Source organism: Chionomys nivalis, chromosome 17 (genome assembly GCF_950005125.1).
Source record: "Chionomys nivalis chromosome 17, mChiNiv1.1, whole genome shotgun sequence".
Taxonomy (NCBI): domain Eukaryota; kingdom Metazoa; phylum Chordata; class Mammalia; order Rodentia; family Cricetidae; genus Chionomys; species Chionomys nivalis.
The window spans coordinates 36,688,464-36,716,134 of NC_080102.1; the positions used below are offsets into that span (position 1 = coordinate 36,688,464).

At 45.4% G+C, this 27,671-nt stretch overlaps 1 protein-coding gene across 1 annotated transcript; it reads left to right on the plus strand.

The window, feature by feature from the left end:
* The first annotated feature begins 1,768 nt into the window (after positions 1 to 1,768).
* On the plus strand, positions 1,769 to 24,924 carry LOC130888883 (heterogeneous nuclear ribonucleoprotein A3-like). Its single transcript, XM_057792250.1, has 3 exons — positions 1,769 to 2,274; positions 2,617 to 3,243; positions 24,651 to 24,924. Exons 1-3 carry the CDS (start codon positions 1,769 to 1,771, stop codon positions 24,922 to 24,924), a joined length of 1,407 nt encoding a protein of 468 aa, XP_057648233.1.
* Positions 24,925 to 27,671: the final 2,747 nt, after the last annotated feature.

The window sequence follows — 27,671 nt, forward strand, 5'->3', positions numbered from 1 at the left end:
CTCTCACTCACTGGTTCATGTCCACGAGTTCCTCCCTCCCCTCCCCTCCCCTCCCCTCCCTTCCCCTCATCTTCTTCCCTCCTATCTTCCTTCTTTCCTTTCTCCTCCCCTCTCCCTCCATCCCTCCCTCCCTGATGTGGGATTCCTCTCTGTATGCTGTGATTAATATTAATGAATAAAGAGACTGCTTTGGACCTATAGCAGGGCAGAACAGAGGTAGGTAGGAAAAACAAAACTAGCCAATAAGAAGCTAGAGCTAATAGGCCAAGCAGTAATTTAATTAATACAGTTTCTGTGTGATTATAATGGGTCTGGGAAGCTGAGAACAAGAAGTAGCCTCCTACAACAAATTAGCGCTCTAACATATGTTAGCTAAACCACATAAAACCTGAGAGAGCTTGGAAAGGAATTCTAGACACTAAAAAACCAAAATTTAGCTGCATTTTCAGCTGGTGGTGTGCAGCAGCTCCCTTAAGAGAGGTTTTTCCTGATTCAGCAGTAGCAGAAAAAAAAAGCCATGCAGTTTTGAAATAGTGACTTTTTGGGGCGTGGAGCGCAAACTCTGGCTCTTTCAGGAGGCTGGGCATTTAAATGGGGTTTGTGGGCAGCATGCTGCAAGTTATTTGGTGGCAGCATGGGTCAACTGGTTATCAGAGTTGAGGTGGTGAGGACGGCTCCCACCCGCAGTCTCAGAGGCAGTGAATGGACTTCTGCCATGTTGGACTGGGCAGAGCAAGCAGGAAAGGCCATATTTTCCCTAGCAATGCTGCCACTTAGGTTCTTAAGAAATGCTTAGCATTTTAAGAAGCCATCCTGGGTCGGGTGTTGGTGGCTCTCACCTTTAATCCCAGCACTTGGGAGGCAGAGGAAGGCGGATCTTTGTAAGTTTGAGGCCAGCCTGGTCTACAAGAGCTAGTTCCAGGATAGGCTCCAAAGCTACAGAGAAACCTCAAAAGAAGAAAGGAAGAAGAAGAAGAAGAAGAAGAAGAAGAAGAAGAAGAAGAAGAAGAAGAAGAAGAAGAAGAAGAAGAAGAAGAAGACAGATTCAGGCATAAAAGACCTCTAAATGAGACACAGTGTATTTAAAAAATGTGCGTAGGCTTGAGAGAGAGAAGAAAAGGAGTAAAGAGACAGTAAATGTATTTATAAAAGAGTACAGTCAGTCATAGATTAAAGGGATAAAGATAATAAAATAAATATTAAACTTGTAGAAAAAGTAATAGAGTAAGAAAAATAAGTCACATAAAGATGGAATATACACAGAGAGTCTGGGTTATGTACATTATTCTGTTTTCTTAGAATTTTTTGACTGTGCAGGAGCTAAGTACTGAGAGACATTTCATTATATGGGCTGCTAAGCTAAACCAACATATCTCTTGTCTTTGAAATTTGGGCTTTAGGATATGTTACTTTGGAAAAGAGTTTCTTCTTTTATTTCCACAAAAGAAGAGAGCCTGTGGATTAATTCCAGACTAATGTGGCTTGATGAACCAAGACCCCCCCAAAGGTTGCTGTGAACACACTCAAAAATACTTTGCCCAACAAGAAGCAGAAAGCATTTTGGAGAGAACTACGCCCATATTCCAAAATATTGTTTATAAATGTTTGTTTACATTTAAAGGGGGTATGCTATAGAGATTTTCATTGGTATGGCTCTTGGTTTATTGATACAAATTTAAGGTCAATTTTGTTATATGTGTATTTCTGCTCTTGATTAAGGTATTGTGTTTGTGCAGCTTATTTTAAAATGCATAATTAAGGTCTCAAAATGGAGGTAAAACCATCGCCTGGTCACCCCCAGCCTCACTCTGGTCATCGCTGCCGCCGCCAAGGGGAGAAGGGCCATGATCCAAAGGAACCAGAACAGTTGAGGAAACTGCTTATTGGTGGTCTGAGCTTTGAAATCACAGATGATAGCTTAAGAGAGCATTTTGAGAAATGGAGCACACTTACAGACTGTGTGGTAATAAGAGATCCCCAAGCAAAACATTCCAGGGGCTTTGGTTTTGTGACCTACTCTTGTGTTGAAGAGGTAGATACTGCAGTGTGTGCTTGGCCACACAAGGTTGATGGGCGGGTGGTGGAACCAAAGAGAGCCATTTCCAGAGAGGATTCTGTAGAGCCTGGTGCCCATTTAACAGTGAAGAAAAGCTTCGTTGGTGGTGTTAAAGACAATACAGAAGAGTACAACCTGAGAGACTACTTTGAAAAGTATGGCAAGATTGAAGCCATAGAAGTTATGGAAGCCAGGCAGAATGGGAAAAAGAAAGAATTTGCTTTTATTTTTTTTTCAAGACAGGGTTTCTCTGTAGCTTTGGAGCCTGGCCTGGAACTAGCTCTTTTTTTTTTGTTTGTTTGTTTTTTTGTTTTTTCGAGACAGGGTTTCTCTGTGATTTTGGAGCCTGTCCTGGAACTAGCTCTTGTAGACCAGGCTGGTCTCGAACTCACAGAGATCCGCCTGCCTCTGCCTCCCGAGTGCTGGGATTAAAGGCATGTGCCACCACCGCCCGGCTGGAACTAGCTCTTGTAGACCAGGCTGGCCTCGAACTCCCAGAGATCCGCCTGCCTCTGCCTCCCGAGTGCTGGGATTAAAGGCGTGCGCCATCACCGCCCGGCTGCTTTTATAACTTTTGATGATCATGACACAGTTGGTAAAATTCTTGTTCAGAAACACCACACTATTAATGGGCATAACTGTGAAGTGAAAAAGGCCCTTTCTAAACAAGAGATGCAGTCTGCTGGATCACAGAGAGGCCGTGGAGGTGGATCTGGCAATTTTATGGGTCATGGAGGGGACTTGGGAGATGGTGGAGGTAATTTTGGTTGTGGTGGAAACTTTGGTGGAAGAGGAGGCTATGGTGGTGGAGGTGGTGGCAGCAGAGGTAGTTATGGAGGTGGTGATGGTGGATATAATGGATTTGGAGGTGATGGTGGCAACTATGGTGGTGGTCCTGGTTACAGCAGTAGAGAAGGCTGTGGTGGTGGTGGACCAGGCTGTGGAAACCAAGGTGGTGGGTATGGTGGTGGTGGAGGAGGAGGATATGACGGTTACAATGAAGGAGGAGATGTTGCTGGAGGTAACTATAGTGGTAGGAACTATAATGACTTTGGAAATTATAGTGGACACCAGCAATCAAATTATGGACCCATGAAAGGGGGCAGTTTTGGTGGAAGAAGCTCAGACAGTCCCTGTGGTGGTGGCTATGGATCTGGTGGTGAAAGTGGTGGATATGGTAGCAGAAGGTTTAAAAAAAAAAAAAACAGCAGAAAAAGGGCTACCGTTCTTAGCAGGAGAGAGAGCGAGGAGTTGCCAGGAATCTGCAGGTTACTTTGAGACAGTCGTCCTAAATGCGTTAGAGGAACTGTGAAAATCTGGCACAGGAGGAGGGATGATCCACAGTCAGAAAAGTTACCGCAGCCGGGCGGTGGTGGCGCACGCCTTTAATCCCAGCACTCGGGAGGCAGAGGCAGGCGGATCTCTGTGAGTTCGAGACCATCCTGGTCTACAAGAGCTAGTTCCAGGATAGGATCCAAAACCACGGAGAAACCCTGTCTCGAAAAACCAAAAAAAAAAAAAAAAAAAAAAAGAAAAGTTACCGCAGCTTAAACAGCCACAGCCGCTGTCTGCAGAAGGTGCAGCTACTGATTAATGCAATGCAGTGTCAATTAGATGTGCAGTCCTGAGGACTTGCATCTGTTGTAGCTTTGTCTTTGTCTTTTTCTTTTCATTACATCAGGTATATTGCCCTGTAAATTGTGGTAGTGGTACCAGGAATAAAAAATTAAGAATTTTTTAACTTTTTGATATTTGTGTAGTTCAGTTTTTCTACATTTTAGTACAGAAACTTTAACGAAAATACACAGTTTGTTTGTTTGTTTGTTTTTTGGTTTTTCGAGACAGGGTTTCTCTGTGGTCCTGGAACTAGCTCTTGTAGACCAGGCTGGTCTCGAACTCACAGAGATCTGCGTGCCTCTGCCTCCCGAGTGCTGGGATTAAAGGCGTGCGCCACCACCGCCGGGCGAAAATACACAGTTTTGAAGGTGTTTCCTTGTGAGTTAACAAGTAAAGACGATCATTGTTTTTATTTATTTATTTATTTATTTATTTATTTATTTATTTATTTATTTATTATTTATACAGTTAGCCAGAAGAGGGTATCAGACCTCATCACAGATGGTTGTGGGCCACCATGTGTTTGCTGGGAATTGAACTCAGGACCTTTGGAAGAGCAGGCAATGCTCTTAACCTCTGAGCCATCTCTCCAGCCCCCAAGAAGATCATTGTTAATTACTATTTTGTATGAATTTTGCTAAAGTTAACTGTAAAGAAACACCTACTGACTTGCAATTTCAGGGGAATCTATTCTCCCCATTTCCAAAGCCATGATAAACATGTTGACCACGATGACATGTGGAGAGAATAGATATTTGTATGTCTGCAATGTGTGTTATGGATCATTAGGATTGGGCAATAAAAAATAGCATATTTGTGATTTAATAGCATTAAGATTACTTTCAAATGGAAAAGATCTCAAAAGTTCCTATTTGGTTTTGTGCAGTTTCTTTCAAAATGTAATGATTTTAGTATGTTAGATCTATTGAGTCCTAACCGTGTTAAGAACATCTCCAGGGGCTGGAGAGGTGGCTCATCGGTTAAGAGAACTGACTGTTCTTCCCGAGGACCCGAGTTCAATTCCCAGCATCCACATGGCAGCTCACAACTGTCTGAAGATCCAGTTCCAGGGGATCTGACACCTTCACACCAATGCACATAAAATAAAGTTAAATAAACCATAAAAAAAAGAACATCTCCATTCCTCATTTACCTTGATCACACTGAAAACTGCTGCCCACAGTTTGGGGTATAAAGTGTTTATACTGCCCTCTACTAAAGGGTGGTGAATGTATTTCATCTCCCAGTTCAACAGTTCTAATACAGGATCACTAAGTCTGCTGTGTCTGAGCAAACTGCTGGGTACCTGGTTTGTCCTGCTTTCCAAGTTTTGAACCCCAAAGCACATTGATCTAGTCCCTCTCCTTGGTTTACTTTCCCCCACACACAGTTTTTCAGAACCGAGGAATAAAAATCACTTGTTTGGGGCTGGAGAGATGGCTCAGCGGTTAAGAGCATTGCCTGCTCTTCCAAAGGTCTTGAGTTCAATTCCCAGCAACCACATGGTGGCTCACAACCATCTGTAATGAGGTCTGGTGCCCTCTTCTGGCCTTCAGGCATACACACAGAAAGAATATTGTATACATAATAAATAAATAAATATTTAAAAAAAAATCACTTGTTTGAACCCCTAACTGGCTGGCATGCTTTCCTGTTTATACTCTATACATTTTGCTAGATGATGAAGCCAAGGATAGTTGTCATTGTCCAAAACAAAGCAGCAGAAAATGTAGCAGTTGCTTAGTGTGAGCCACCTCACTTCCCAAAGATCTTGAGTTCAAATCTGGAGAGTCCTGAATGCTTACGTCCCCGAAGAGCACACGGTTATTCTTTGTATACATTTCATCCTAAAACATGTTAGTGTTTGTTCAGAGACCCTGGTTGCGAAGAGTTCTAGATACTAAGGTCGTTTGAAAAATGTCTACTGTTGCTCCAGCTAGTGCTTAACTTCATCCAAGCCCCGAGTATGTGTTCTGCTGCTGTCTTTGGCAGTTGAACATTGAATTCAAAATTTTGCTTGGTTTTTGAAGTATAAGCAAAACAAGCAATAAAAAGGGAAATGGGGCGGGCTGGTGTTCAAATACACTCTCTTGTGCTCTAATTCTATGCCTCTGTGTATTATTAAATCTGGATGCATGCAATGCTAGCTCGGCGCTTTGGTCTTCACAAATACTGCAGTTTTTCCAGAAAACACTCACAAACCAATAAATGTAGTAGACAACATTCCAGTTGTTAATGGGCATATGTGAATAAGCCACGAAGACAATAGGCTCATGTTAGAAAATGGTTACATCTTTCATAACAAAGTGTGGTTATATAAATAGGCACTGCCAATGTTCATAGTTTAAACCCGGGTACCTGGTCAAAATGCTTAGGAAATATTAAAACTGAGCTAAATTGTCTCGAGTCCTTTTATTCGTATAATGAAGATCAAAAGGGTTGGGGAGGTTAACATTTCCTGGTTTTGTTTGTGAAATTGTTGACGCAGCCTTGGCAGTATCCTTTAATGTCATGAGGTCGATTTCATTGTTAACCAACTTTTTTTAAAAAATATTTATTTATTTATTATGTATACAATATTCTGTCTGTGTGTATGCCTGCAGGCCAGAAGAGGGCACCAGACCCCATTACAGATAGTTGTCAGCCACCATGTGGTTGCTGGGAATTGAACTCAGGACCTTTGGAAGAGCAGGCAATGCTCTTAACCTCTGAGCCATCTCTCCAGCCCGTTAACCAACTTTTTATATTCCGGAACAAGTATAGTTGTGAAACATTTTAAGTAAGTTGATGTTTACAACCTGTAATCAGGTGAAATCTGTGTGTGACCCGTTTATAAGTTGTACAAGGTTAGCCTTTGTGAACAGTGTGGAAAAGTAAGCCACGAGAGCGACTTAACCAGCTTGAAAGGACCTGAGTTGTGCTTTTTAAGCCCCGGATTAAGGGAAACCCACTAAGACAGGACTTCAGCAGCCTTTGTGTTTGGACAAGTCAGCATAAATAAAGAATGAGAAGGGCAGCAGCAAGAACTTCAGCTACAGAGAAGTGGAGGCATAAGACACTCTGGTGATAGTGAGCAGCTGAGAAGTGGAGGCATAAGATACTCTGGTGATGATAGTGAGCAGCTGAGAAGTGGAGGCATAAGACACTCTGGTGATAGTGAGCAGCTGAGAAGTGGAGGCATAAGACACTCTGGTGATAGTGAGCAGCTTTCCAAAAGCTACTTAAATCTGCTTATTGCAACTGAAATGTCGAAGAAAGTAGCAGGAATGAGCGGCAAGGAGCAGATCCTTTTGGAACATCAATGAGATAGTTGCCACAGTCACTAGGTCTAGCATTTAGACCTGCAAGGAAGGGCAATAAGCATTAGGTAAGGCTTGAATTTGAATTTTTCACTAATTAAAGAGTGACCATGAATTCCTGACCTTCTTGCCTCCATCTCTGAAGTGCTGGGGTAACAGGCATGCACCGCATGCCTGTCTTGGACCTAATTCTTTTGTCCACAGAAGGTAGAAGGAGGGTATTATGTTCCTTGGAACTAGACTTACAGGCAGTGCTGAGCCACTATGTGGGTGCTGAGAACTGAGCCTGGATCTTCTGCAAGAGCAGCAAGTGCTCTTAACTCCCGAGTCATCTCTCCAACCTCCATTGAACATGTTTTTTTTTTTTTTTTTGGTTTTTCGAGACAGGGTCTCTCTGTAGCTTTGGTGCCTGTCCCGGAACTAGCTCTTGTAGACCAGGCTGGCCTCGAACTCACAGAGATCCGCCTGCCTCTGCCTTCCGAGTGCTGGGATTAAAGGCATGCGCCACCACCGCTCGACTGAACATGATTCTTTTTTTTTTTTTTAAAAGATTTATTTATTATGTATACAACATTCCTTCCGTGTATGCTTGTATGCCAGAAGAGGGCACCAGATCTCATTATAGATGGCTGTGAGCCACCATGTGGTTGCTGGGAATTGAACTCAGGACCTCTGGAAGAACAGTCAGTGTTCTTAACCTCTGAGCCATCTCTCCAGCCCTGAACATGATTCTTGACTGAGACATCTGTAATAAATCTTCCATAAGGATTAAGTAAAAAATACTACGAGCAAATTCTTGAAATGTTGTAGACTGTGCCAGGCAGTTTTTCTACCCTCTCCACAGGCAGCAGAGAAGCTAAACCTTATTCTGAGGACTTAGTGGAGAGTCTTTGTCTTATGCACAATATCCTGTCCACACAGCTAAAAACACTCATTGAAACCCCTGTGTATACGGTGGCAGCTAACACTCACTGAAACTCTAGTGTATTCACAGGCAAGGCACTAAAGGAATCTCACATGGGCCCTGATGCCCATGTATTTGAGATCGGGGTCTCCATCCCTTTCCATGGCTTCTATTAACCTACACAGAATGGGAATTGTATGGTGAAACCAAGAGCTTCCTGAATCACCAGAGGCCTTGGCAACTGTAAAATTTTGCAAATGGAGGCCAAAAGAAAAGCCCCACTTTCTTTTTCGAAGAAAGGCCTAAACAGTTTTCTCAAGGATACAGACCGCTTTTTCTTCCCTTTCTTATGATTTATTTATTATATAACAATAATTATATATAATATAAATATAATAAATTTATAAGTATAAATGTGTTAATATAAATTTATTATATATACAGTGTTCTGCCTTCATATATGCCTGCAGGCAAAAAGAGGGCACCAGATCTCATTATGGATGGCTGTGAGCCAGTATGTGGTGCTGGGAATGGAACTCAGGACCTCTGGAAGAGCAGCCAGTGCTCTTAACGACTAAGCCATCTCTCCAGCCCCCCCAGCCTACCTTTTCATCCTCCCTCTATGCCCCACTTTGCTGCATGCCTAATTTCTTAATTATGGATGAGTCCCCTGCCCTACTGGAAGGGGAAGTGATGGGTCCAGAGACCCCCAGCCTCTCTTAGGACCACAGACAGCACCAGATGCTGCCTCCTAACAGGTGACAGGTTCTAACAGCCCAGGGGCTCACGCCAGCCTTGAGACAGAGGCCATGCCTCCACAGGCTTGGCTCTTGGAAATCTACCTTGATGTTCACCAGAGCTCGGCTTGTGCACTGTTCAGCCCTCTCTCACCTTCTGCTCTGGGCTGGAAGGTGAGGCTAACAACCTGAACTATCCAGAAACACATTCTGTGTTAACCCCAAGTAAGGATGGTGGTTCTAAGGATATACAGGGATTGGAGAGATTTATCTATAAACAGTTTTAGCCAAGTTATACAGGGTCCCCTAAAAGTCTCCTAGAATCAGCCAATGACAATCAGATGCAAGAGTTCCCAGGAGGGGTGCCATGCAAGAGAAGCCAGAGGGCTGACCCTCTTCCACTGACTTATTTTTGGTGGCTACTAGTGTTGACACTGTCTCTTTAGACCCCATTTTCAGATTTATGCAAGACCATTCTGGCTTTGTGATAAAGAAACATAGTGTACTTTCTTCTTTCCTATCACTTGGGCACACGAGCGTTCTCAGTCTGGTATCTCTGCTGTGTCTCTCATTTGCCATGTCTCCTGTCTCAAACCTCAGGTCTCACTTCCTACCTCTGGCTCTGAAATCTACCTTTCCATCCTAGACCCCACTCATCCACGTCTCTAGGACCCTTTGAGCATGAGGACCCAGAAGGAGTGAAGTCAGGAGGCTCTGTGTGAGGGTAATGCTTTTGTTTAGACACCAACATAAGGTAGGCTTTCTCCCGTCACCAGAACAAGAGTCCAGGAATTCATGGATGGAGGTGTTGGTGGCCCCCAAACTGCCATCATCTTCCCTCAGAATGCTTGCTACCCCAGTTCTGACCTCTGCAGGTTTAGAGGTCATGGTTTCTGAGGAAGGAAATTTCTGTAGAACACAGATTCAGCTCACTCATCCAGATGCCGGGACTACCACCAACCCGCAGGGCTTCTTCTCTTTTTTTTTTTTTTTTTTTTGGTTTTTCGAGACAGGGTTTCTCTGTGGTTTTGGAGCCTGTCCTGGAACTAGCTCTTGTAGACCAGGCTGGTCTACAAACTCACAGAGATCCGCCTGCCTCTGCCTCCGGAGTGCTAGGATTAAAGGCGTGCGCCACCACTGCCCGGCTCCGCAGGGCTTCTTGTGTCTTTTGTATTAGTCACTTTTTAGATGTCGACAAGAGAAGCTTGAGGAAAAGGCTTTCGTTTTCCGTTTTCAGCTACAGCCCATTTGTTGGAGGAGGCCGCTTGTTCATCCCAGCCTCCCAGAACCAAAATAACCACACGAAACTATTATTTAAAACACTGCTTGGCCCATTAGCTCTAACTTCCTATTGGCTAACTCTTTTTTTTTTAAATATTTATTTATTTATTATGTATACAATATTCTATCTGTGTTTATGTCTGCAGGCCAGAAGAGGGCACCAGAACCCTCTACAGATGGTTGTGAGCCACCATGTGGTTGCTGGGAATTGAACTCAGGACCTCTGGAAGATCAGACAATGCTCTTAACCTCTGAGCCATCTCTCCAGCCCTTGGCTAACACTTATATATTCATTTAACCCATTTCCAGTAATCTGTGTATCGCCATGTGGCTGTGACTTACCAGATAAAGTTCTGGCGCCTGTCTCTGGTGGGACTACACAGCTTCTCTCTGACCCTGCCTCCTTTTTCCCAGCATGCCATTTAGTTTTCCCACCCACCTAAGTTTTGCACTACCAACAGGCCAAGGCAGTTTCTTTATTCGTTAGTGGTAATCACAGCATACAGAGGGAAATCCCACATCACATGGTGGGGAAGGCAAGGCCGCAGGAGCATGAGACAGCGGGTCACACTGCGACTACAGTCAGTGTGATGGCTTGAAAGAAAATGCCCCCCAAAGGGAGTAGCACCATGAGGAGGTGTGTCTTTGTTGGAGCAAGTGTGTCACTGCAGGGTTCAGGTCTCTTTTGCTCAAGCTTAGTTAAGTGTAACAGTCTACTTCCCATTGTCTGCAAGATGTAGGACTCTCAGCTACTTCTCCAGCACCATGCCTGCCTGCACACTACCGTTTCTCACTATGATAGTGGACTAAAGCTCTGAACTGTGACCCCAATGAAATGTCTTCCTTTATAAGAGTTGTCGTGGTCACAGTGTCTCTTCACAGCAACAGAAACCCTAACTAAGACAGTCAGGAAACAGAGAGATGAATGCCAGTGCTTGGTTTCCCGTCTTCTTTTCGTTTTGCCTCTGTCTGGGACCTCAGCTCATGAAATGGAGCCACTGACATACAGGAGGGAGCTTCTCTCCTTGATTAACTCAATCAAAAGTCTCTCACAGAGGATGGAGTTTCCTGCTCGGAGGTTTGTCCTCTAGATGATTCCAGATGCTACCATGTTGACAATATTAACCATCACCCATTTGAGCCAAGAGTTACTGATCTCCATTACAGAGAGAAATGAACTCACCGCTATGGGGTGAAGTAGGTGTGTCTGAAACAGTCCCTGGGAGGGTTCTTTGTACTTCCATGTCTAATCATCAGAACCATGTGTACTTCCATGTCTAATCATCAGAACCATGGAAAACTCCAACAATCAGTAGAGGTGGGTGTGGGTGTGTGCAAATAAGTAGGTGCTCTCTGAAGTACCTATTCAGTTGGAGTCACAGATACTTGTGAGCTTCCCAACCTAGGTGCTGGCAACCAAATCCAGATCCTCTGTCAGAGCTATGCATGCTCAGAATCACTGAGCCATCTCTCCAGTCCATGAACTCACTTCTTTAATAAGATTTGTTTCTTTCTTTATGTTCAGGTGTGTGCCTGCAGAAGCTCAGGTGCACCATGTAGTTGGCATTTTCTTTGGGCCATCAACCAGCTCCCAAATAAAGACATAGAGACTTATTATTAATTATGAATGCTCAGTCTTAGCTTAGGTTTGTTCCGCTAACTCTTTTAACTTAATTTAACCTGTTTCTATTTCTCTACATTTTGCCTTGTAGTTTTTTTTTTTAATGTATTTATTTATTACGTATACAATATTCTGTCTGTGTGTATGCCTGCAGGCCAGAAGAGGGCACCAGACCTCATTACAGATGGGTTGTGAGCCACCATGTGGTTGCTGGGAATTGAACTCAGGACCTTTGGAAGAGCAGGCAGTGCTCTTAACCTCTGAGCCATCTCTCCAGCCCTTGTAGTTTTTTTTTTTTTTTTTTCTTTTTCGAGACAGGGTTTCTCTGTGGTTTTGGAGCCTGTCCTGGAACTAGCTCTTGTAGACCAGGCTGGTCTCGAACTCACTGAGATCCACCTGCCTCTGCCTCCCACCCTTGTAGTTTTTTTAACCTTTCTTTTTTTCTGTATTTCCTACTCTCCTATTTCCTCCATGTCTGTCTGTCTGGTCCTTACTATTTTTTCTTCCTTCCCCAAGCCTAAATTCCTTCTGCTATTTATTCTCCCTGCCCAGAAGTCCCGCCTACACCTCCTCTCTCTCTATCAGCCATTTAGCATTTTATTACACCAATCAGGTGCCTTAGGCAGGCCAGGTAAAACAACAACACATCTTTACATAGTTAAATAAATACTACACATCTTCAGATAGTTAAACAAATATTCCGCAACAGTCCCATGCATGTGCAGGTGTTCCAGGAGGCCAGAAGTGCAGAGCATCCAGGCTGCTGCAGGTCAGAATGACTGGGAATGCGATGCAGATTTCTGAGGGATAAAAGTTTCTTCTTTATTATTCTTTTTGTTCTTGTTCTACTCTTCTGTTCTTCTGCCTTAATGTCTTCCTTCTACATCTTCCTGGTGTTTTCCTTCTTTCCTGTCTTTATCCCTTACCCCCACCCGACAGCAATATAAAAATTACAATGTGGTTACATTTTGCTTTGAGCAATATAAAAGTTACAATGTGGTTACATTTTGCTTCTTAAGTGAATGATTACAATGAATACAGGTAAATTACAACAAACAACATATTTTTCTTATTCCTTATATAATTAACCATTTTACACATTACAGGTGAAAAACAAATTGTCTCCAAGAACCCACATACAGTTAAACATTTATCTTTTATATTTCTTATAGTCAGGAGCCATTTGGCCATAACCATTTTCGTAGGCAGTAGCTTTTATAATTGCCAGAAAAACAAGTTACTTGTTTCACTTTTCATATTTTAGAGTTCAATCCAATTATCTTAACTAACCATCCAATTCTTTGTTTTTTAGTTACCTGAAGTCTATTGTTTAAAGCTTTGTTTTAGCTATGATACACACTGAAACCTGTGGCATTCTGGAGCTGAAGCCCTCAGGGCCTTGCTTATCTGAGATTCATCCATTTAGCCTTGCATTCTGGTGGGCTGATCTCCTGAAGTCATTGCTACCTGCTGCTCCTTTGACATGGCCACAGGCACAGAAGAGGGCATCAGATCCCCTGGAATTAGAGTTAAAGGCAGGCATGAGCCACCAGATATGAGTGTTGAGAGCTAAACTGGGTCCTCTGAAAAGTAGTAAGTGCCCTTGACCACTGAACTGTCTCTCTAGACCCCATAAATTCAATTTTTACAATTTAAAATACTTGAGGACAGACGGTGGTGGCGCAAGCCTTTAATCCCAGCACTCGGGAGGCAGAGAGGGGCCAATATCTGTGAGTTTGAGACCAACCTGGTCTATATATTGATTCCCAATACAGCCAGATTACTTAGAAACCCTGCCTCAATAAAATAAAGTATTTGATTAAATATTTGAATTTTTAAAGTTAAAAAAGTAAATAAATAAATAAAAGAGGAATATTTGACTATTATGTAGGCTTAATTCTTAAAGTTCCAGGACTTAAATAGTTTATGAGTGTGTGACTTTTAAAACCAAACTGGTGGCACACGCCTTTAATCCCAGCACTCAGGAGGCAGAGTCAGGCAGATCATCATTGTGAGTTCGAGGACAGCCTGGTCTATAAGAGCTACTTCCAGGACAGGCTCCAAAGCTGTAGAGGAAACCCTGTCTCGAACAACCTAAATAAATAAATAATAAAAATAAAACCTAACAGTTAAGCAGAGTTGCCCCAGGCCTTTCGGAGAGCCCAGAGCCTGAAGCCTGTGTGAGTCATCTCCCAGCTGGAGTGGGCTTCCACTGACGCAGTTGGATTTTTATCTTCCTTACTCCTTTCAGTAACCCCTCACCTGCAAGTAACTCTAATAAACACATTGTTTCACTCAAACAACAGAAGTAATTCCCTGGGAGGAGTGACAAAGAGGCTAAAGATCTGAGACTGAAATCAAGTCAAAGGGGAGGCTGAGCTCGGTCGGGAGTTGCCTTCCCAGTGCTCTGGGCTCCAGAGGGGGGCCAAGTGGTCACAGTTCAAGGCCATTCTCTGCTACATAGAAAGTTGGGCGCCAGCCTGAGCTCTGTACCATGCAGTCCGGAAACAACAACAAAACAAAAGTCAAAGAAGAAAGTAAATGACAGCTGACAATTTGTGCTCAAGGGACAATCTGTGGGTCTGGAATAAATGAAAAAAAAATATGAAAGATTTGTACTGTTGACCAGAGTGGGCCCATTTGTAGTTCTGACTTGGGAGGCTGAGGCAAGAGGATCTTCTGAGCCCAGGAGTTCAAGACCAGTTTGGGCAACGTGGAGAGAATCCATCTTATCAGCAGCATTAAAGATTCACTACGGATGTCCGAGCTAGACAGAAAGTAGGTTATCACAGACTTCTGGGAATAAGACATAAAGTCAAGCAAAGATGCTCCTTTTGGCTGGGTAGTGATGACTCATGTCTTTAATCCCAGCACTTACTTAGAAGGCAGAGGTAAGTGGTTTTCTGTGAGTTCAAGGCCAGCCTGGTCTACAGAGCAAGTTCCAGGATAGCTAGGACTGTTACACAGAGAAACCCTGTCTCAAAAAAAAAAAAGAAAAGAAAGAAAGAAAGATGTTCCTTTTGGACTAAGATGCATTACTTAATAAGTGAAAAAAAATAGAGAGCCAGTGTTTTGCAAACCCTATGAAATCATGTGTCTAATTCACGACCATCAGAGGATGGTAACCTATGAAGTGTGAGTCTGATAAGAGGAGACTCACACGGAATCAAAGAGGAGGACTCTAGAGAGAGAGAGGCAGAGGAAGGGAGAACATAGTTTATGGTCTTTGGATCTCAACTGTGTCTGAGCTTGGTGACAAGCACCTGTAATCTCAGTATTCAAAAAGCTGAGGCAGAAAGATGGAGCGTTCTAGGCTAACCTGGGCTATATGGTAAGAATTGGTAAAAAAAAAAAAAAAAAAAAAAAAAAAGTAAGATAGATCCTGAAAAGAAAAGATAGCTCAGGGATTTCTTGCTGTTTTTGCAGAAGACCAGAGTTCTGTTCCCAGCGCTCACATGGCAGCTCACAACTGCTTGTAACTTTGTAACTCCAGTTCCAGGGGATCCAGTGTCCTCCTCTGGCCTCTGCAGACAGCAGGCATACATGTGGTGTGCAGACATATGCGCATCAAAGTACTTCTACAAAAAACCAAATTAAATATCTCCACAGTTTAGGGTTTCTGTGTTTATGTATTTTATGTAACAGTGTTTGATCTGTACATGTGTCTGCACACCAGAAGAGGGCATCAGATCCCACTAGAGATGGTTGTGGGCCACCATGTGGCTGCTGGGACGCCAACTCAGGAGCTCTGGAAGAGCAGAGGAATCAGTGCTTTCGACCACTGAGCCATCTCTCCAGCCCCTATCTAAACAACTTTTAAAAACAAAAACAAATAACAGGAGATGAACACATTGCCTAGGCACGGCAATCCCCCAGGGAGCACCTTTTAGAGAACTGAAAGAAAGAAGAAACAGAGACAGGTGGATTTCTGTGAGTTCAAGGCTAGCCAAGGCTACATAGTAAGACCTTGTCTCAGACCAGTGAAAATAAACAACCAAACAAAAAATTCACAAAAACAGGAATAGAAGGGAACTTTCTAAAGGTAAAGGACATTTGGGTAAAAGCCGCAGCTACCATTTTACTCAGTGGTAAAAAATCAAATCTTCACTCCGTGAAATGATCAAGACCCATTAATAGGCACAGCCTTTTAATTCTGTAGCTCAACATTTCACAGACATTCTTGCGGGAGCAATCAGGCTACAGAGAAATAAAACAGGCTCAGATGGGAAAGAAGGAAGGGTTCTATCATCCCCAACACTCCAGATCTCAGACTCCACAAGACACTCACTACAGCTATCACGCAGCTTCAACAGAGCCGCAAGGTGGAAGACGGACATGCCGGGGAGGGAGACAGCTGACTGAGCAGGTGCTTACTGGGCTGATGTCGGGATCTCGGTTGGAACCTCAGTATCCGAGTAAGAGCCAGACCCAGAGTCAGAGTCTGTCACCCAGTCCTGGAGATCTGGTAGAAATGGGGACAGGATCCCTGGAGCTGGCCAATCGTCAGGTAATGTGTCAGCATGACACAGTGTCAGTGAGAGACCTTGTCTCAAAAAGGAGGATGGAAATTGATAGGGGGAAATGCCTGATATCAGCCCGTATCCTCCACAAGCGTGCCGGCGTGCACATCTACACACATGTACACACATGCAACAAAATAATAATAAATAAATGTATAAATAATCAATAATAAATAAATGTATTAAAAAAGAGTGATATTCAAAAATTAGCTACGTTTTTACTTACCAGCAAGAAACAATCTGAAATCCAAAATAAGAAATAATCCCAGGGGCTGGAGCGAAGACTCAGTGGTTGTGAGACCTAACCGCTGCTGCAGAGGACTTGTGGTGGCTCACAACCATCTGTAAGTTCAGATCCAGGGGACCAGAGGTCTCTTCTAACCCCCACGGGTTCCTGTACACATGTAATCCTCATATACACTCAGGCATACACACATACACATTAAATCAAATAAATAAATATTCAAAAAGAAAAAGAAGCCTGGCATGGTGGAGCGTGCCTTTAATCCCAGCACTCGGGAGACAGAGGCGGGCACTTGCAAAACCACGCAGGTTCGGTTCCACGCTCTACTCATTACGTGCTACGGGAACTAGGCTGAAAATTTAAAAACATACAGAGATAGAGACAGACAGACGGGGCCACGGGGACATCCTTGAAGCAAACTTGCCAAGAATGCTCACTTTATTGCTCAGAGGCCCAGAGGCCGCTTATCTAGGGCTCTGGCCATGCCCCAGCTCTCGGGATCTTTCAGCTGCAGACTCATGCCAACCCAACTCCCCTGCCATCAGGGTTTCTGCTCAGAGCAGCTGCAGGCTGAAATTCAGGGTCTGCTGGCCCGCAGACCCCAAAAGAGAGTCTCTGAGTTCAAGGCCAGCCTGGTCTACAGAGCTAGTTCCAGGACAGCCAAGACTACACAGAGAAACCCTGTCTCAAAAAAGAAAAAGAAAAAGAAAACCAGCTCCATCTACAACAGCATATGTTTAAAAACCTGGAATAAAGTTGAGAAAGGAGATGGAATATTTGCGCCCTGGAAATTATGAGGCATTACTGAAATAAATTAAAGGAACATTAAAGAGATAAAACAAACAAAAAACCCTGTGCTCATGGGTTGGAATATTTAATATTGTTGACATGGCAACATACCTTGGAGCAAGCTACAGATTTGTAGTCTCTATCAGAGCAAACTTCATAAAAATTAATGGGCCATAGGGAAGCCCGTCTTCACATCACTGTGAAAGAACCAGAAGCTCCAGCTAGCTGGAACACTCTGAAGGGCTGGGAATGTGGCTCAGTATGCAGATCACCTGTCTAGCAGGCACCAGACCCCAGGTACCACCTCCAGCATCACACAAACTGGGCACAATGATGCACACTTGTAATCCCAGCACTTAGAAGGTTGAGGTAGGAGGATCAGGAGTTTAAGGTCATTTGGGACTACATGTAAAGGTTGAGGCTAGCCTGGGCTACATACATGTAAAGGTTGAGGCTAGCCTGGGCTATATACATGTAAAGGTTGAGGCTAGCCTGGGCTACATACATGTAAAGGTTGAGGCTAGCCTGGGCTACATACATGTAAAGGTTGAGGCTAGCCTGGGCTATATACATGAGCCCCAAAGAAGAAATGTCAAGGCTGTATTCTCCACTTTCAAGGTGGATGACAGAGCTCCATGAACACACTGACTACGCAGCGTGGTGTTGGCATGAGGGTGGTGGAAGACAGTTCGTCATGGGAGCAGACAGGGGAAACCATAGACTATTGCAACCCATGTGGAAAACATTTGGTAAAATTCAGCATTTGAACAATGCCCAGCCAGGTTCTATGACACAGGCCTGGAGCCCCAGCTGCTCAGGAAGCTGAGGTGGGAGTTTGAGATCAGTGTGAGGTGAGATAGCGAGACCCTGTCCCAGTAAAGAAATAAATAAGGCTGGGGACAAAGCTCAGTTGGCAGAGCACTTGCCTACCATGCCCCGGGTTCTAACACCAGCACCAAAAATCCGTGTGTGTAACGCCTATGTTTCCAGTACCAGGAGAATCAGAAACTGAAGGTCATTCTTTTTTTTTTTTTTTTTTTTAAGATTTATTTATTATGTATACAACATTCCTTCCATGTCTGCTTGCAGGCCAGAAGAGGGCACCAGATCTCATTATAGATGGCTGTGAGCCACCATGTGGGTACTGGGAACTGAACTCAGGACCTCTGGGAGAGCAGCCAGTGCTCTTAACCCCTGAGCCATCTCTCCAGCCCCTGAAGGTCATTCTTGACTACCTAGTGAGTTCCAAACAAGCCTGGAGTACAGGAGAACTTGATTCCCACCCCGTGTGAAGAAGTTGATGTGGTTTGTGTTTATCTGGAATTCCGGCACTCCGGTGATGAGATGGGACAAGAGACTCCCCTGGAAATTCAAAGGCTGGCTTCTGGGGCTCAAACACAGTGCAAACAGAAGAGACTGTATCAGTGTGTGAGGTGGGGGGTTAGAGTTGACCCTGAGAGGAGTCTCTCTCTCTCTCTCTCTCTCTCTCTCTCTCTCTCTCTCTCTCTCTCTCTCTCTCACACACACACACACACACACACACACACACACACGAAAAAAATAAACTATTAAAGTAAGCTAGGTGAGGGGTGCTGGAGAGATGATTCATCAGATAAGAGCTGGCTGCTCTTTCGGAGGACCCTGGCTTGGTTCTCAGCACCCACATAGGGGCTCACGGCCTCTGCTACTCTAGCTCCTGGGGATCAGTGCCCTCTTCTGATCTGATGGACAGCAGCTATGGAGACGGTGCACAGACCTATCTGTGCAAGCAAAGACTCTTATACCAAAGATAAAAACAAGCAAATCTTTAAGAAGAAAAGTTGGCGTGTGCTTTAAAGATTTTCACTGGGAAGATATAAAAATTCTAAGTCAGAACACCAGGTTCCTGTTACACATGGCACGCAAATCAGATGGGACCAATACCAAACTGGCCCTGAAGTTAGAAAGTCAGTTAGAAAAATAGGTTCGGTTCTAGAGTTGTTATGAAGATTTTTTACTTGTTTGTTTTTAGAGACAGTGTTTCTCTGTGTAGCCTTGGCTGTTCTAGAGATCACTTTGTAGACCAGGCTGGGCTTGAACCCAGAGATCTGCCTGTCTCTGTCTCCCGAGTGCTGGGATTAAAGGCACGCGCCACCATCCCTTTCCATTTTGTTTACTTTTAAATTTTTCCTGTAGAGTCCAATTTCCTTCCTTGTCCACATGTGCGCTTGACTTAACCATTCGCATCCCTGGCCCAAGGCTGCTCACATTCTCCTAGTCTGGGACTCTTCTCATTTCTTCCCCTGACGACACGCCACATTTAATTCCCAGTAAGTTGCTTTCTTCACGAACTGGTTCTGCCAGTCTGCCAGCTTTGATTTGTCTTTTTAAAACATGAGCTCTTGGCTTGGTTCTATGCTTGCTCCCCACTTGTTTCTACTTTTCTCTTCCTTTCCTCTTTCCTGCGTTCTTAGCATTTACCCAGCTGCTCTCTGTCCCGCCTCTCCTGTTAAATGTGTGGCTCCCTGGCCAGGGGAGATGGCAAAGTTGGTGAAGGGCTCGCTGTGCAAGCAAGAGGACCTGAGTTCATCGTTAGATGCTACAGAAAGGGCTGGGTGTGACGGCACGTGTTTGTAACCCTGAATCTGGGGATGAGGAGACAGATAGATCCTGGGATTCATTGACGTTCCAGGACAAGAGAGAGACCTTGTTTTGAAAAACCCCCCATACTTGAAAGACCCCCGTGTCCACATACTATGTTAAATTCTGCTGAAAATTTAGCTGGCCCCCGGGCTCAGCCAATGCTAAAACTGGATATCTATGGGTTGCAGACTCACTGACTAGGCTAAGGAGAGGGATACGCCACCCCCCAAGACATCCTATCTAAATTGCCAACTTGCTACAGGGTGTTTTATCTGTCTTTATGGTTTTTCGGGGAAATCCGAGAATAGACATGGGGCCATTCCCAGGATGAGCTAAGCCCACCAATTTGAGAGCCAATGAAATGCTTGTACTATACTCCCCTCTTATGTAATCATTTTTCCCTATAAAAATGGCTGTTTAAATTTGCCCGGGGTGGGCAGTTGGCGTAAGCTACTGTTGAACCCTCAGGCGCCTGTGTAATCAATAAAGACACCTCTTGCTGATTGCATCTGTTGGCCTGAATTATTGAGACTGGGGGATTTCTCCCATCGCCCTTGAAAACGAGGGTCTTTCAGTTTTAAGCTTTTTTTTTTTTTTTTTTTGGCAGGGTTTCTTTGTGTAGTCCTGGCTGTCCTAGAACTTACTCTACAGACCAGGCTGGCCTTGAACTCACAGAAATCTGCCTGCCTCTTCCTCCCAAGTACTGGGATTAAAAGTATACGCCACCACCACCTGGCTTATACATACTCTGTTTGTTGCTAATTTTTCCTGAAGATGTAAGAAACGCGGTGGCGTTTTCGTCTGTCTCTGTTCTGTTGTTTCTCTGTCCTACCTTTTGTTTTTTGCTGCTTTGGTTTCTGGAGACAAGTTCTCACCGCATACCCCATGCTGCCTCAAACTAACACTTGCAGCGATCCTCCTGCAGATTCAATCCAGCCATTCGACATGACAGGAGATGACTTTTTGGTGAGAAAATGACCGGATTTTGTAATGTTTCTGGTGTAATTGAAAAAGAATGTGATGCCTGAAGTGACTTGGGGGAATGTTCTGGAAGTTCCCAGGATGGGAAACTCACACTTCTGTAAGTCTCATTTCCTCAAGCCTCGCTGCCTGGGGACTGCTTCCTCCGTTTCTTCAGGGAAGACAAATGAATTGACTGAACTCACAGAGCACTGCGGGGCCAGACCTGAGCTCATGGGTTGCTGCCGCATCATCCATGGCTCATGGAGTCTGCGTGTGTGTGTGTGCGTGCGTATGTGTACACTCGTCTGCTGTGTCACACCAGAAGGTGGAACATGACCCAGGCCAGTAGCTTAGTCCCTCTGATCCAGTGATGAAAACAGGTGGACCCGTCAGGGCTCTCTAGAGTAATAGACTCCCAATACATCTAAAGAGTTTGAACGTCCTGCTGTGAACAGTCCATGTGCTGAGCTCAACTCTGGGTTCAGGGAGAGACCCTGCCTCAGAAAATAGAATGGAGATACTCAAGGGCGATGGGAGAAATCCCCCAGTCTCAATAATTCAGGCCAACAGATGCAATCAGCAAGAGGTGTCTTTATTGATTACACAGGCGCCTGAGGGTGCAACAGTAGCTTATGCCAACTGCCCACCCCGGGCAAATTTAAACAGCCATTTTTATAGGGGAAAATGATTACATAAGAGGGGAGTATAGTACAGCATTTCATTGGCTCTCAAATTGGTGGGCTTAGCTCATCCTGGGAATGGCCCCATGTCTATTCTCGGATTTCCCCGAAAAACCATAAAGACAGATAAAACACCCTGTAGCAAGTTGACAATTTAGATAGGATGTCTTGGGGGGTGGAGTATCCCTCTCCTTAGCCTAGTCAGTGAGTCTGCAACCCATAGATATCCAGTTTTAGCATCGGCTGAGCCCGGGGGCCAGCTAAATTTTCAGCAGAATTTAACATAGTATGTGGGCATGGGGGTCTTTTAAGTATGGGGGGTCTTTCAAATATGGGGGTCTTTCAATACAATGTGCCGGGCTCAGTTCAAATGCTCTTTAGGTATTAAGTGACTCAGCTTTAACAAACCATTGCTTCTCAAGGGCCACGCTTCAACTCTACCATCTTTCTATCCATCTATTCCGAGATGGATTAGGGCGACTTACCCAGGGAGCTCCTCCATGGCTGCCAAAGGAATAATGGAGAGCTGTATTTATTGACAGGAGAGAGGACAAGGTTTCTCTGTGTAGCCCTGGCTGTTCTGGAACTTGTTCCGTAGGCTAGATTGGCCTGGAACTCACAGAGATCCAGCTGCCTCTGCCTCTCAAGTGCTGGGATTAAAGGTGTGCGCCACCACTGCCCAGCAACAACTTTTACTTTTAAAAAGATGTATTTGTGGGCTGGAAAAAGATATATTTGCGGGCTGGAAAGATGACTCAGAGGTTAAGGCCACTGGCGGCTCTTCCAGAGGTCCTGAGTTCAATCCCAGTAACCACATGGTGGTTCACAACCATCTGTAATGCATACAGAATAATGTATAGATAATAAATAAATATTTTTAAAAAGATATATTTGTTTTTATTTTATGTGTATTCGTGTTTTGCCTGCATGTGGGTCTGCGCACTACATGCATGCCTGGTGTATGAGGAGTCAGAAGAGAGCACTGGATCCCTAGGACTGGGGTTAAGGACAGTTGGGAGTCCCAGTGTGGGTGCAGGGAAGTCAATACTGGTCCTCTGAAAGAACAGTGAGTTCTCTAACCACTGAGACACCTCTCCAGCTCCTATGGGTCCAATTTTTAACCGTGTCGTTGAGTCAGTGCCCTGGACTCTCAGGTAGCTCATGTTAGCCTCCGGTTCTCTGTGCAGCTAAAGATGTTGCTGATGCTGAGCCCCTGACCTTTCTGTCATTATCTTTCCAGCCCCGGGATTGCAGTCCTGCACCACCATGTCCAGTTTATGCAGAGCTGGGACTCAATCCCAGGTCGCATGCATAACAGCACCCAAGCGACTGAACCATGGTCTGAGACCCTGGGATTTAGTCCTTCACACAAAGCATTGTAATCGGACTTCCAAGTTCATGTATTTATTAGCTGAATACATCAGAGTTATAAGACCTACTTGACTAGGTGAGGAGACCTGTTGGCCTAGCACTTGGGGAACTGAACAAACACAGAATGGACCGTACCCAATGGAAGGCTTAAAGGAATTAACATTTATAAACTGGACAAAATTAATCAAAGCCTCCTAAAATGTAATAACTTGAAAAAAATAGTGGTTATTGAAATCATCTAGGCCCATAATTACAATAATACCTTTTAACATACTGAATTAAAAACTAAGCTAAATGATAAAGTAGGTTTTTCCTGTGGTGTTTAACTTTAATAAATTGAATATTAATTTTTAAAACCTAAGTAAACCAAGGAGTAATTCCTTTCTGCACACCAAAGTGTCTTGCAGGACATCGGGAAACCCCAAATCAGGGGTCGAGGTGCTCATGGGGCCAGGGTTCCCATTGGTGTGTGGCTAAGAGGGCACAAATCTGGACTGTCTTGAACTCACGGGAAATGAACTTTCTGCTCCACACACAGCTGACAGGCGCAGGTCACAGGGGACTCAGGGGACACTGTTCCCAGCCCAGTCAGGTTTGAGGTTGTGGCTTCCAGTGTCCCACGCTGTGGGATACTCTGGGGACTGTGGCTGTGATACCTTGGCATCACCATAAGGCTCAGCTCACCAACACTGTAATGCTGTTCCCTTGGGCAAGAGCTAGCAGGCAGCTCATCCAGGCAGAGACCTGCCCCAGCCACCTGGGAACTTCTGGAGTGGAGGAAAGACCACCCGGAGGACTCCCTAGCTGGAGGAGAGGTAGAAGGCAGCAGCACACAGCCCCAGAGACACTGTGACAGCCCTTGGGGATGGGCATGGTGATGCTTATTGGTGGTGGCTGGAGGGCCAGTGTCCCAAATAGGGACTACACACAGCATTGCTTCTAAACTGAGGTCATGAGCAGCTGGACATAGCCTCTCGTCCATGTCCCTGGCCTCCTTAGTCACCTGAAGGCAACACATACCCAGAGTCTTTCCTGGGGACTTCCAGGCTCATCCCCAGGTCCAGTCTGGGCTTTCCCGCTCTTCTTGGGGCCGTGTGCTTGGGATGCACACCTCACAGTATTTACTACACTCTTTGGTATGAACTCTCAGCAGTTTCTTTTTAAAATGGTCCCTTGGCCAGTGAGATGCCTCCCAGCCTGACAACCTGAGTTCAGTTCCCAGGACCCACATCGTAGAAGGAGAGAACGGATTCCCCTAAGTTGTCCTTTGCCCGTCATGCGTGTGCATGCAAAGAAACAAAAGTAAGCAAAGCAAAACTTATGCAGAGGTAGCAAAGTGGCCCAGTGGTTAGCACGCTTGCTGAGCACGTATATGCAGCTGTGGGTTCTACCCCAGCACTGAAGACACAGGTATGGTGGCATGTACTATAATCTTAGTACTCAGAAGTTGGAGGCAGGAGGATCGGAAGTTCAAGGCTATCCTTAGATGAACATAGAGTGAGATCAACTTAGGCTATATATCACAACCACCCACCCACCCACCCACCCACCCAACCAACCAACCAACCAACCAACCAGCCAACCAAACAAACAAACAAACAGAAAAACCAACAGACAAACTATCCCAAAGCTATTGTCTCTGCAAGAACAGAACCTCCCCAGCTGATAGGCTTAGATGTTGTCACTCACACAAAGGGGTCCTGGAGACCCCAGAGAATGAGAGAGGGAAACAAAGGCTACATGACCCTCAGTAACAGGTTATTCTCATCCAGCCAGGCGTCATGGCCCCATATGGGAGCAGGACCACGAGGATGCTAGCCAGAGATGGTAGTGAGCGCCATGGAGCAGCAGCCTCTCCAATCCCGCTCTGGGCCCTGAACTGGGGATTGAGTATGGAATACTCAGTGGATTTGTAGATGGAGTTCAAGATGTGCCTGTTCCAGCAGCCCCTGCAGCCCCCTGCAACCCCCAGCAGCTCTCAGCAGCCCCCTGCAGCCCCTGCAGCCCCCTGCAGCCCCCTGCAGCTTCCTGCAACCCCCTGCAGCCTCCTGCAGCCCCCAGAAGCCCCCAACAGCTCTCAGCAGCCCCCTGCAGCCCCCTGCAACCCTCAGCAGCTCCCTGCAGCCCCCAGCTGCTTTCAGCAGTCCCCTGCAGCTCCCTGTAACCCCTGGCAGCCCTCAGCAGCCCCCATGTTCCAAGTACTGCCTGGCCTTAATCTGAAATGAGAAATACCTCAGAGGAACAGCGTCCCCCCAAACACCGGAAAGCAGCTGCAGAGGAAACTTTGCCAGTGATATGGAGAGCGCAGACAGGACAAGTTCACACAGAGCTGGGAAAGAGCAGGCCAAAGCAAGCAGCTTCTCACCTGGCCCACGTTTCCTGGAGAAAGGGGTGGCTGGCGGGGGTAAGGGGCCCACTGGAATCAGAAGCCTTCCTGGTGGCTTTGAGCTCCTATCTGCACCCCTACCCCTCCACTGCCTCACCCCACCCTGCCTCGGTGCCGGCCTCTGGCTTCCTTCCAGGTTGCATGGAAGAGAGAAAGTATTCTTTAAACCATGGTGGTGGTGTGGGGTACAGAAGTTCCACCATTGTCCTACCTGGCAGGCAGAAAGAAAGTCACTATATACACACATGTACACAAACACACGCACACTCACACACACACACACACATGTCCTCACACACATACATATGCACACATTTGTGCACACTGCTTGCTATCCCAGCTTGTGATTTCTGCAGGAACCATCTACACTGGTCACCCTGTCTCCCAGCGTACACACAAGGGGGCCATGCTACAAGGAGATATGATAACCATTTCTGGCCACTTGGAACCTCACCAGCCGCTCAGGCTTGGCCTTGGTATGGAATTCACGGGGCAGAGCCCTGTGGTACTGGATTCTCTCCCAGAGCCTCCTCACGGATCTCTAATAAGAAATAAGCTCTCTGCCAAGGCCTGGAAGGCTCTGGGACAGACCTTGCCTCTCTCCAGCTCCACACTCCTGGTCTACTCAGCACTGGCCCCACTGACTCGTGGGCTGGCTGGCCTCAGGGCCTTTGCACTCACTCTCCCTCTGCCTGGGATGCTCTTGCCCAGGTCTCAGAAGCTACATCTTTTCTCTCTCATAGACTCAGCTCAGATGTGGCTTCCCCAAGGTCCCCTTAACCACCCAGGATGAAGGTCACAAGCACATACCTTGTCCCCCTCAACACACGAACTCATCCAGTTCCTTTAAAACACATGGCCTGCCTGCATGGCCTGCGTTGCCTGTGCTTGCTTAGCCCAGTCTCCTTCTGCCACTCCATAAGAATCTAAGCTACGCAAGGGCTGAGATGTCTGTGCCCACCACGTCCCTCACACTTAGAATTGCATAGCTGTCTGGGGAATTGGGGCTTTGGGGTTTCTGCATCCAGGGAGCTCATGGTTATAGGAGCTACAAGCAACCAGGAAGAATTGCTGGTACCCTGTAAGGAACCAAAGCGGGGCGGGGACTGGCTAGTTTCAACTCTAAGGGTCAGATATGGCTTCCTGCAGAGGGTGACCCCAGAGCTGAGTCCTGGGAGGTGTTCCACAGTGGTCAGGAAGGCCTTGAAGATCTTACCCAGAGGGAAGAGGGAGCTGCATAGACCTGACAATATGAGCTCTTGGAGTTTGAACAGCAAACACAGGGACCACTCAGTGATGCCCCAGGGAATGGGAAGGACGGTTAGAGAACATTCTGGCTTGTTTCAGAGACACTGGTGATTCCCCACAGATGATACTTTGGCTTCTTTAATACGATGACTTTTAAATCAAGGAAGGACGCAGAACTACATTTCCAAAAGACCTCTCTGTCTAAATTGGTGTTTCCCATGTCCCTTGCCCGATTACGACGATATTCAGGCCCATTGCCAAACAACTCCAGTGCCGGCTTTCTAAAAATAGCCAGCTTTCTTTAGCAGTACACGCTATCATGGCAAAAATCATGTGGAAGACGTGACATGTTTCAGACTCTCTGTGAATCCCATTGGTCATCTGGACTCCCATCTGTAGCTTCGTTGGTGGAGTCACATGTTAGGGCGGGGCATGTCAAATGAGGAGGAGCCAGAGAAATGAGGGTAAGAACACCGGATGTAGAAAGGATGGAGAATGTGAGTGCCGGCCAACCCCACATTAGGGCAGAAGCTAATGCCCTCCAGAGCGACTCCTTCTGGGGAAAGAATTAGTAAATACTGTATGAAAATCAGGGAGCACGTGGGCCGTGAAAAGGGTTAGCTGTGACATGTTTCTTCTGTCTCTAGAGTGGATTCAACACACTGACTGTCACTGTAAAAAAACATGGATGTATGCGTGCTTTTGTTAGTTGCTTTTGTAGGCCACAATCCTTGAGAGAAAGAAACAATTTATTTTGGCTCACAATTTCGGAGGGTTTTACTCCATTGTGATGAGGAAGGCAAAGTTATATAGCTTAAATTATGATCATGGAGTGTGTGGTGGGGGCCATCACTTTCATTTATTTATTTGCTTCTTTATTTATTCAGCCACCACCTACCCATCTATCTATTTATGTTTATGTGTATGACCGTTTAACCTATATATATATCTGAGTACCACATGTGTGTCTGATGCCCACAGAGACCAGGAGAAGACAATGGATCCCTCGGAACTTGAGTTACAGATCCCTTAGCACTAGAATTGAATTTGGGTCCTTTGGAAGAGCAGCCAGTGCTCTAAAGCATGGAGTAACCTCTCTAGCCCCAAGGCTATAACTTTCAAAGACCTGTTCCTAGTGATTAGTGCCAAAAGTGAGGTTCTATATCCTAAGGGTTCCATGGTCTCAGAAAGTGGCATACCACCATCTGGGGGGAGCATGAACATGTGGGGAACATAGCAAATTGAGACCATGTCAATACAGTGTGTGTGTGTGTGTGTGTGTGTGTGTGTTAAGACCTGAGTAGGCCTGGCAGTTAGATACACACACTTCCAG

Coding starts and splice junctions, on each gene's coding strand:
- LOC130888883 (XM_057792250.1), top strand. CDS start 1,769: ATGGAGGTAAAACCATCGCCTGGTCACCCCCAGCCTCACTCTGGTCAT. Junction 2,275..2,616: donor AATGGGAAAAAGAAAGAATT/TGCTTTTATTTT, acceptor TCACCGCCCGGC/TGCTTTTATAACTTTTGATG. Junction 3,244..24,650: donor GGTGGATATGGTAGCAGAAG/GTTTAAAAAAAA, acceptor CTGTTCCAGCAG/CCCCTGCAGCCCCCTGCAAC.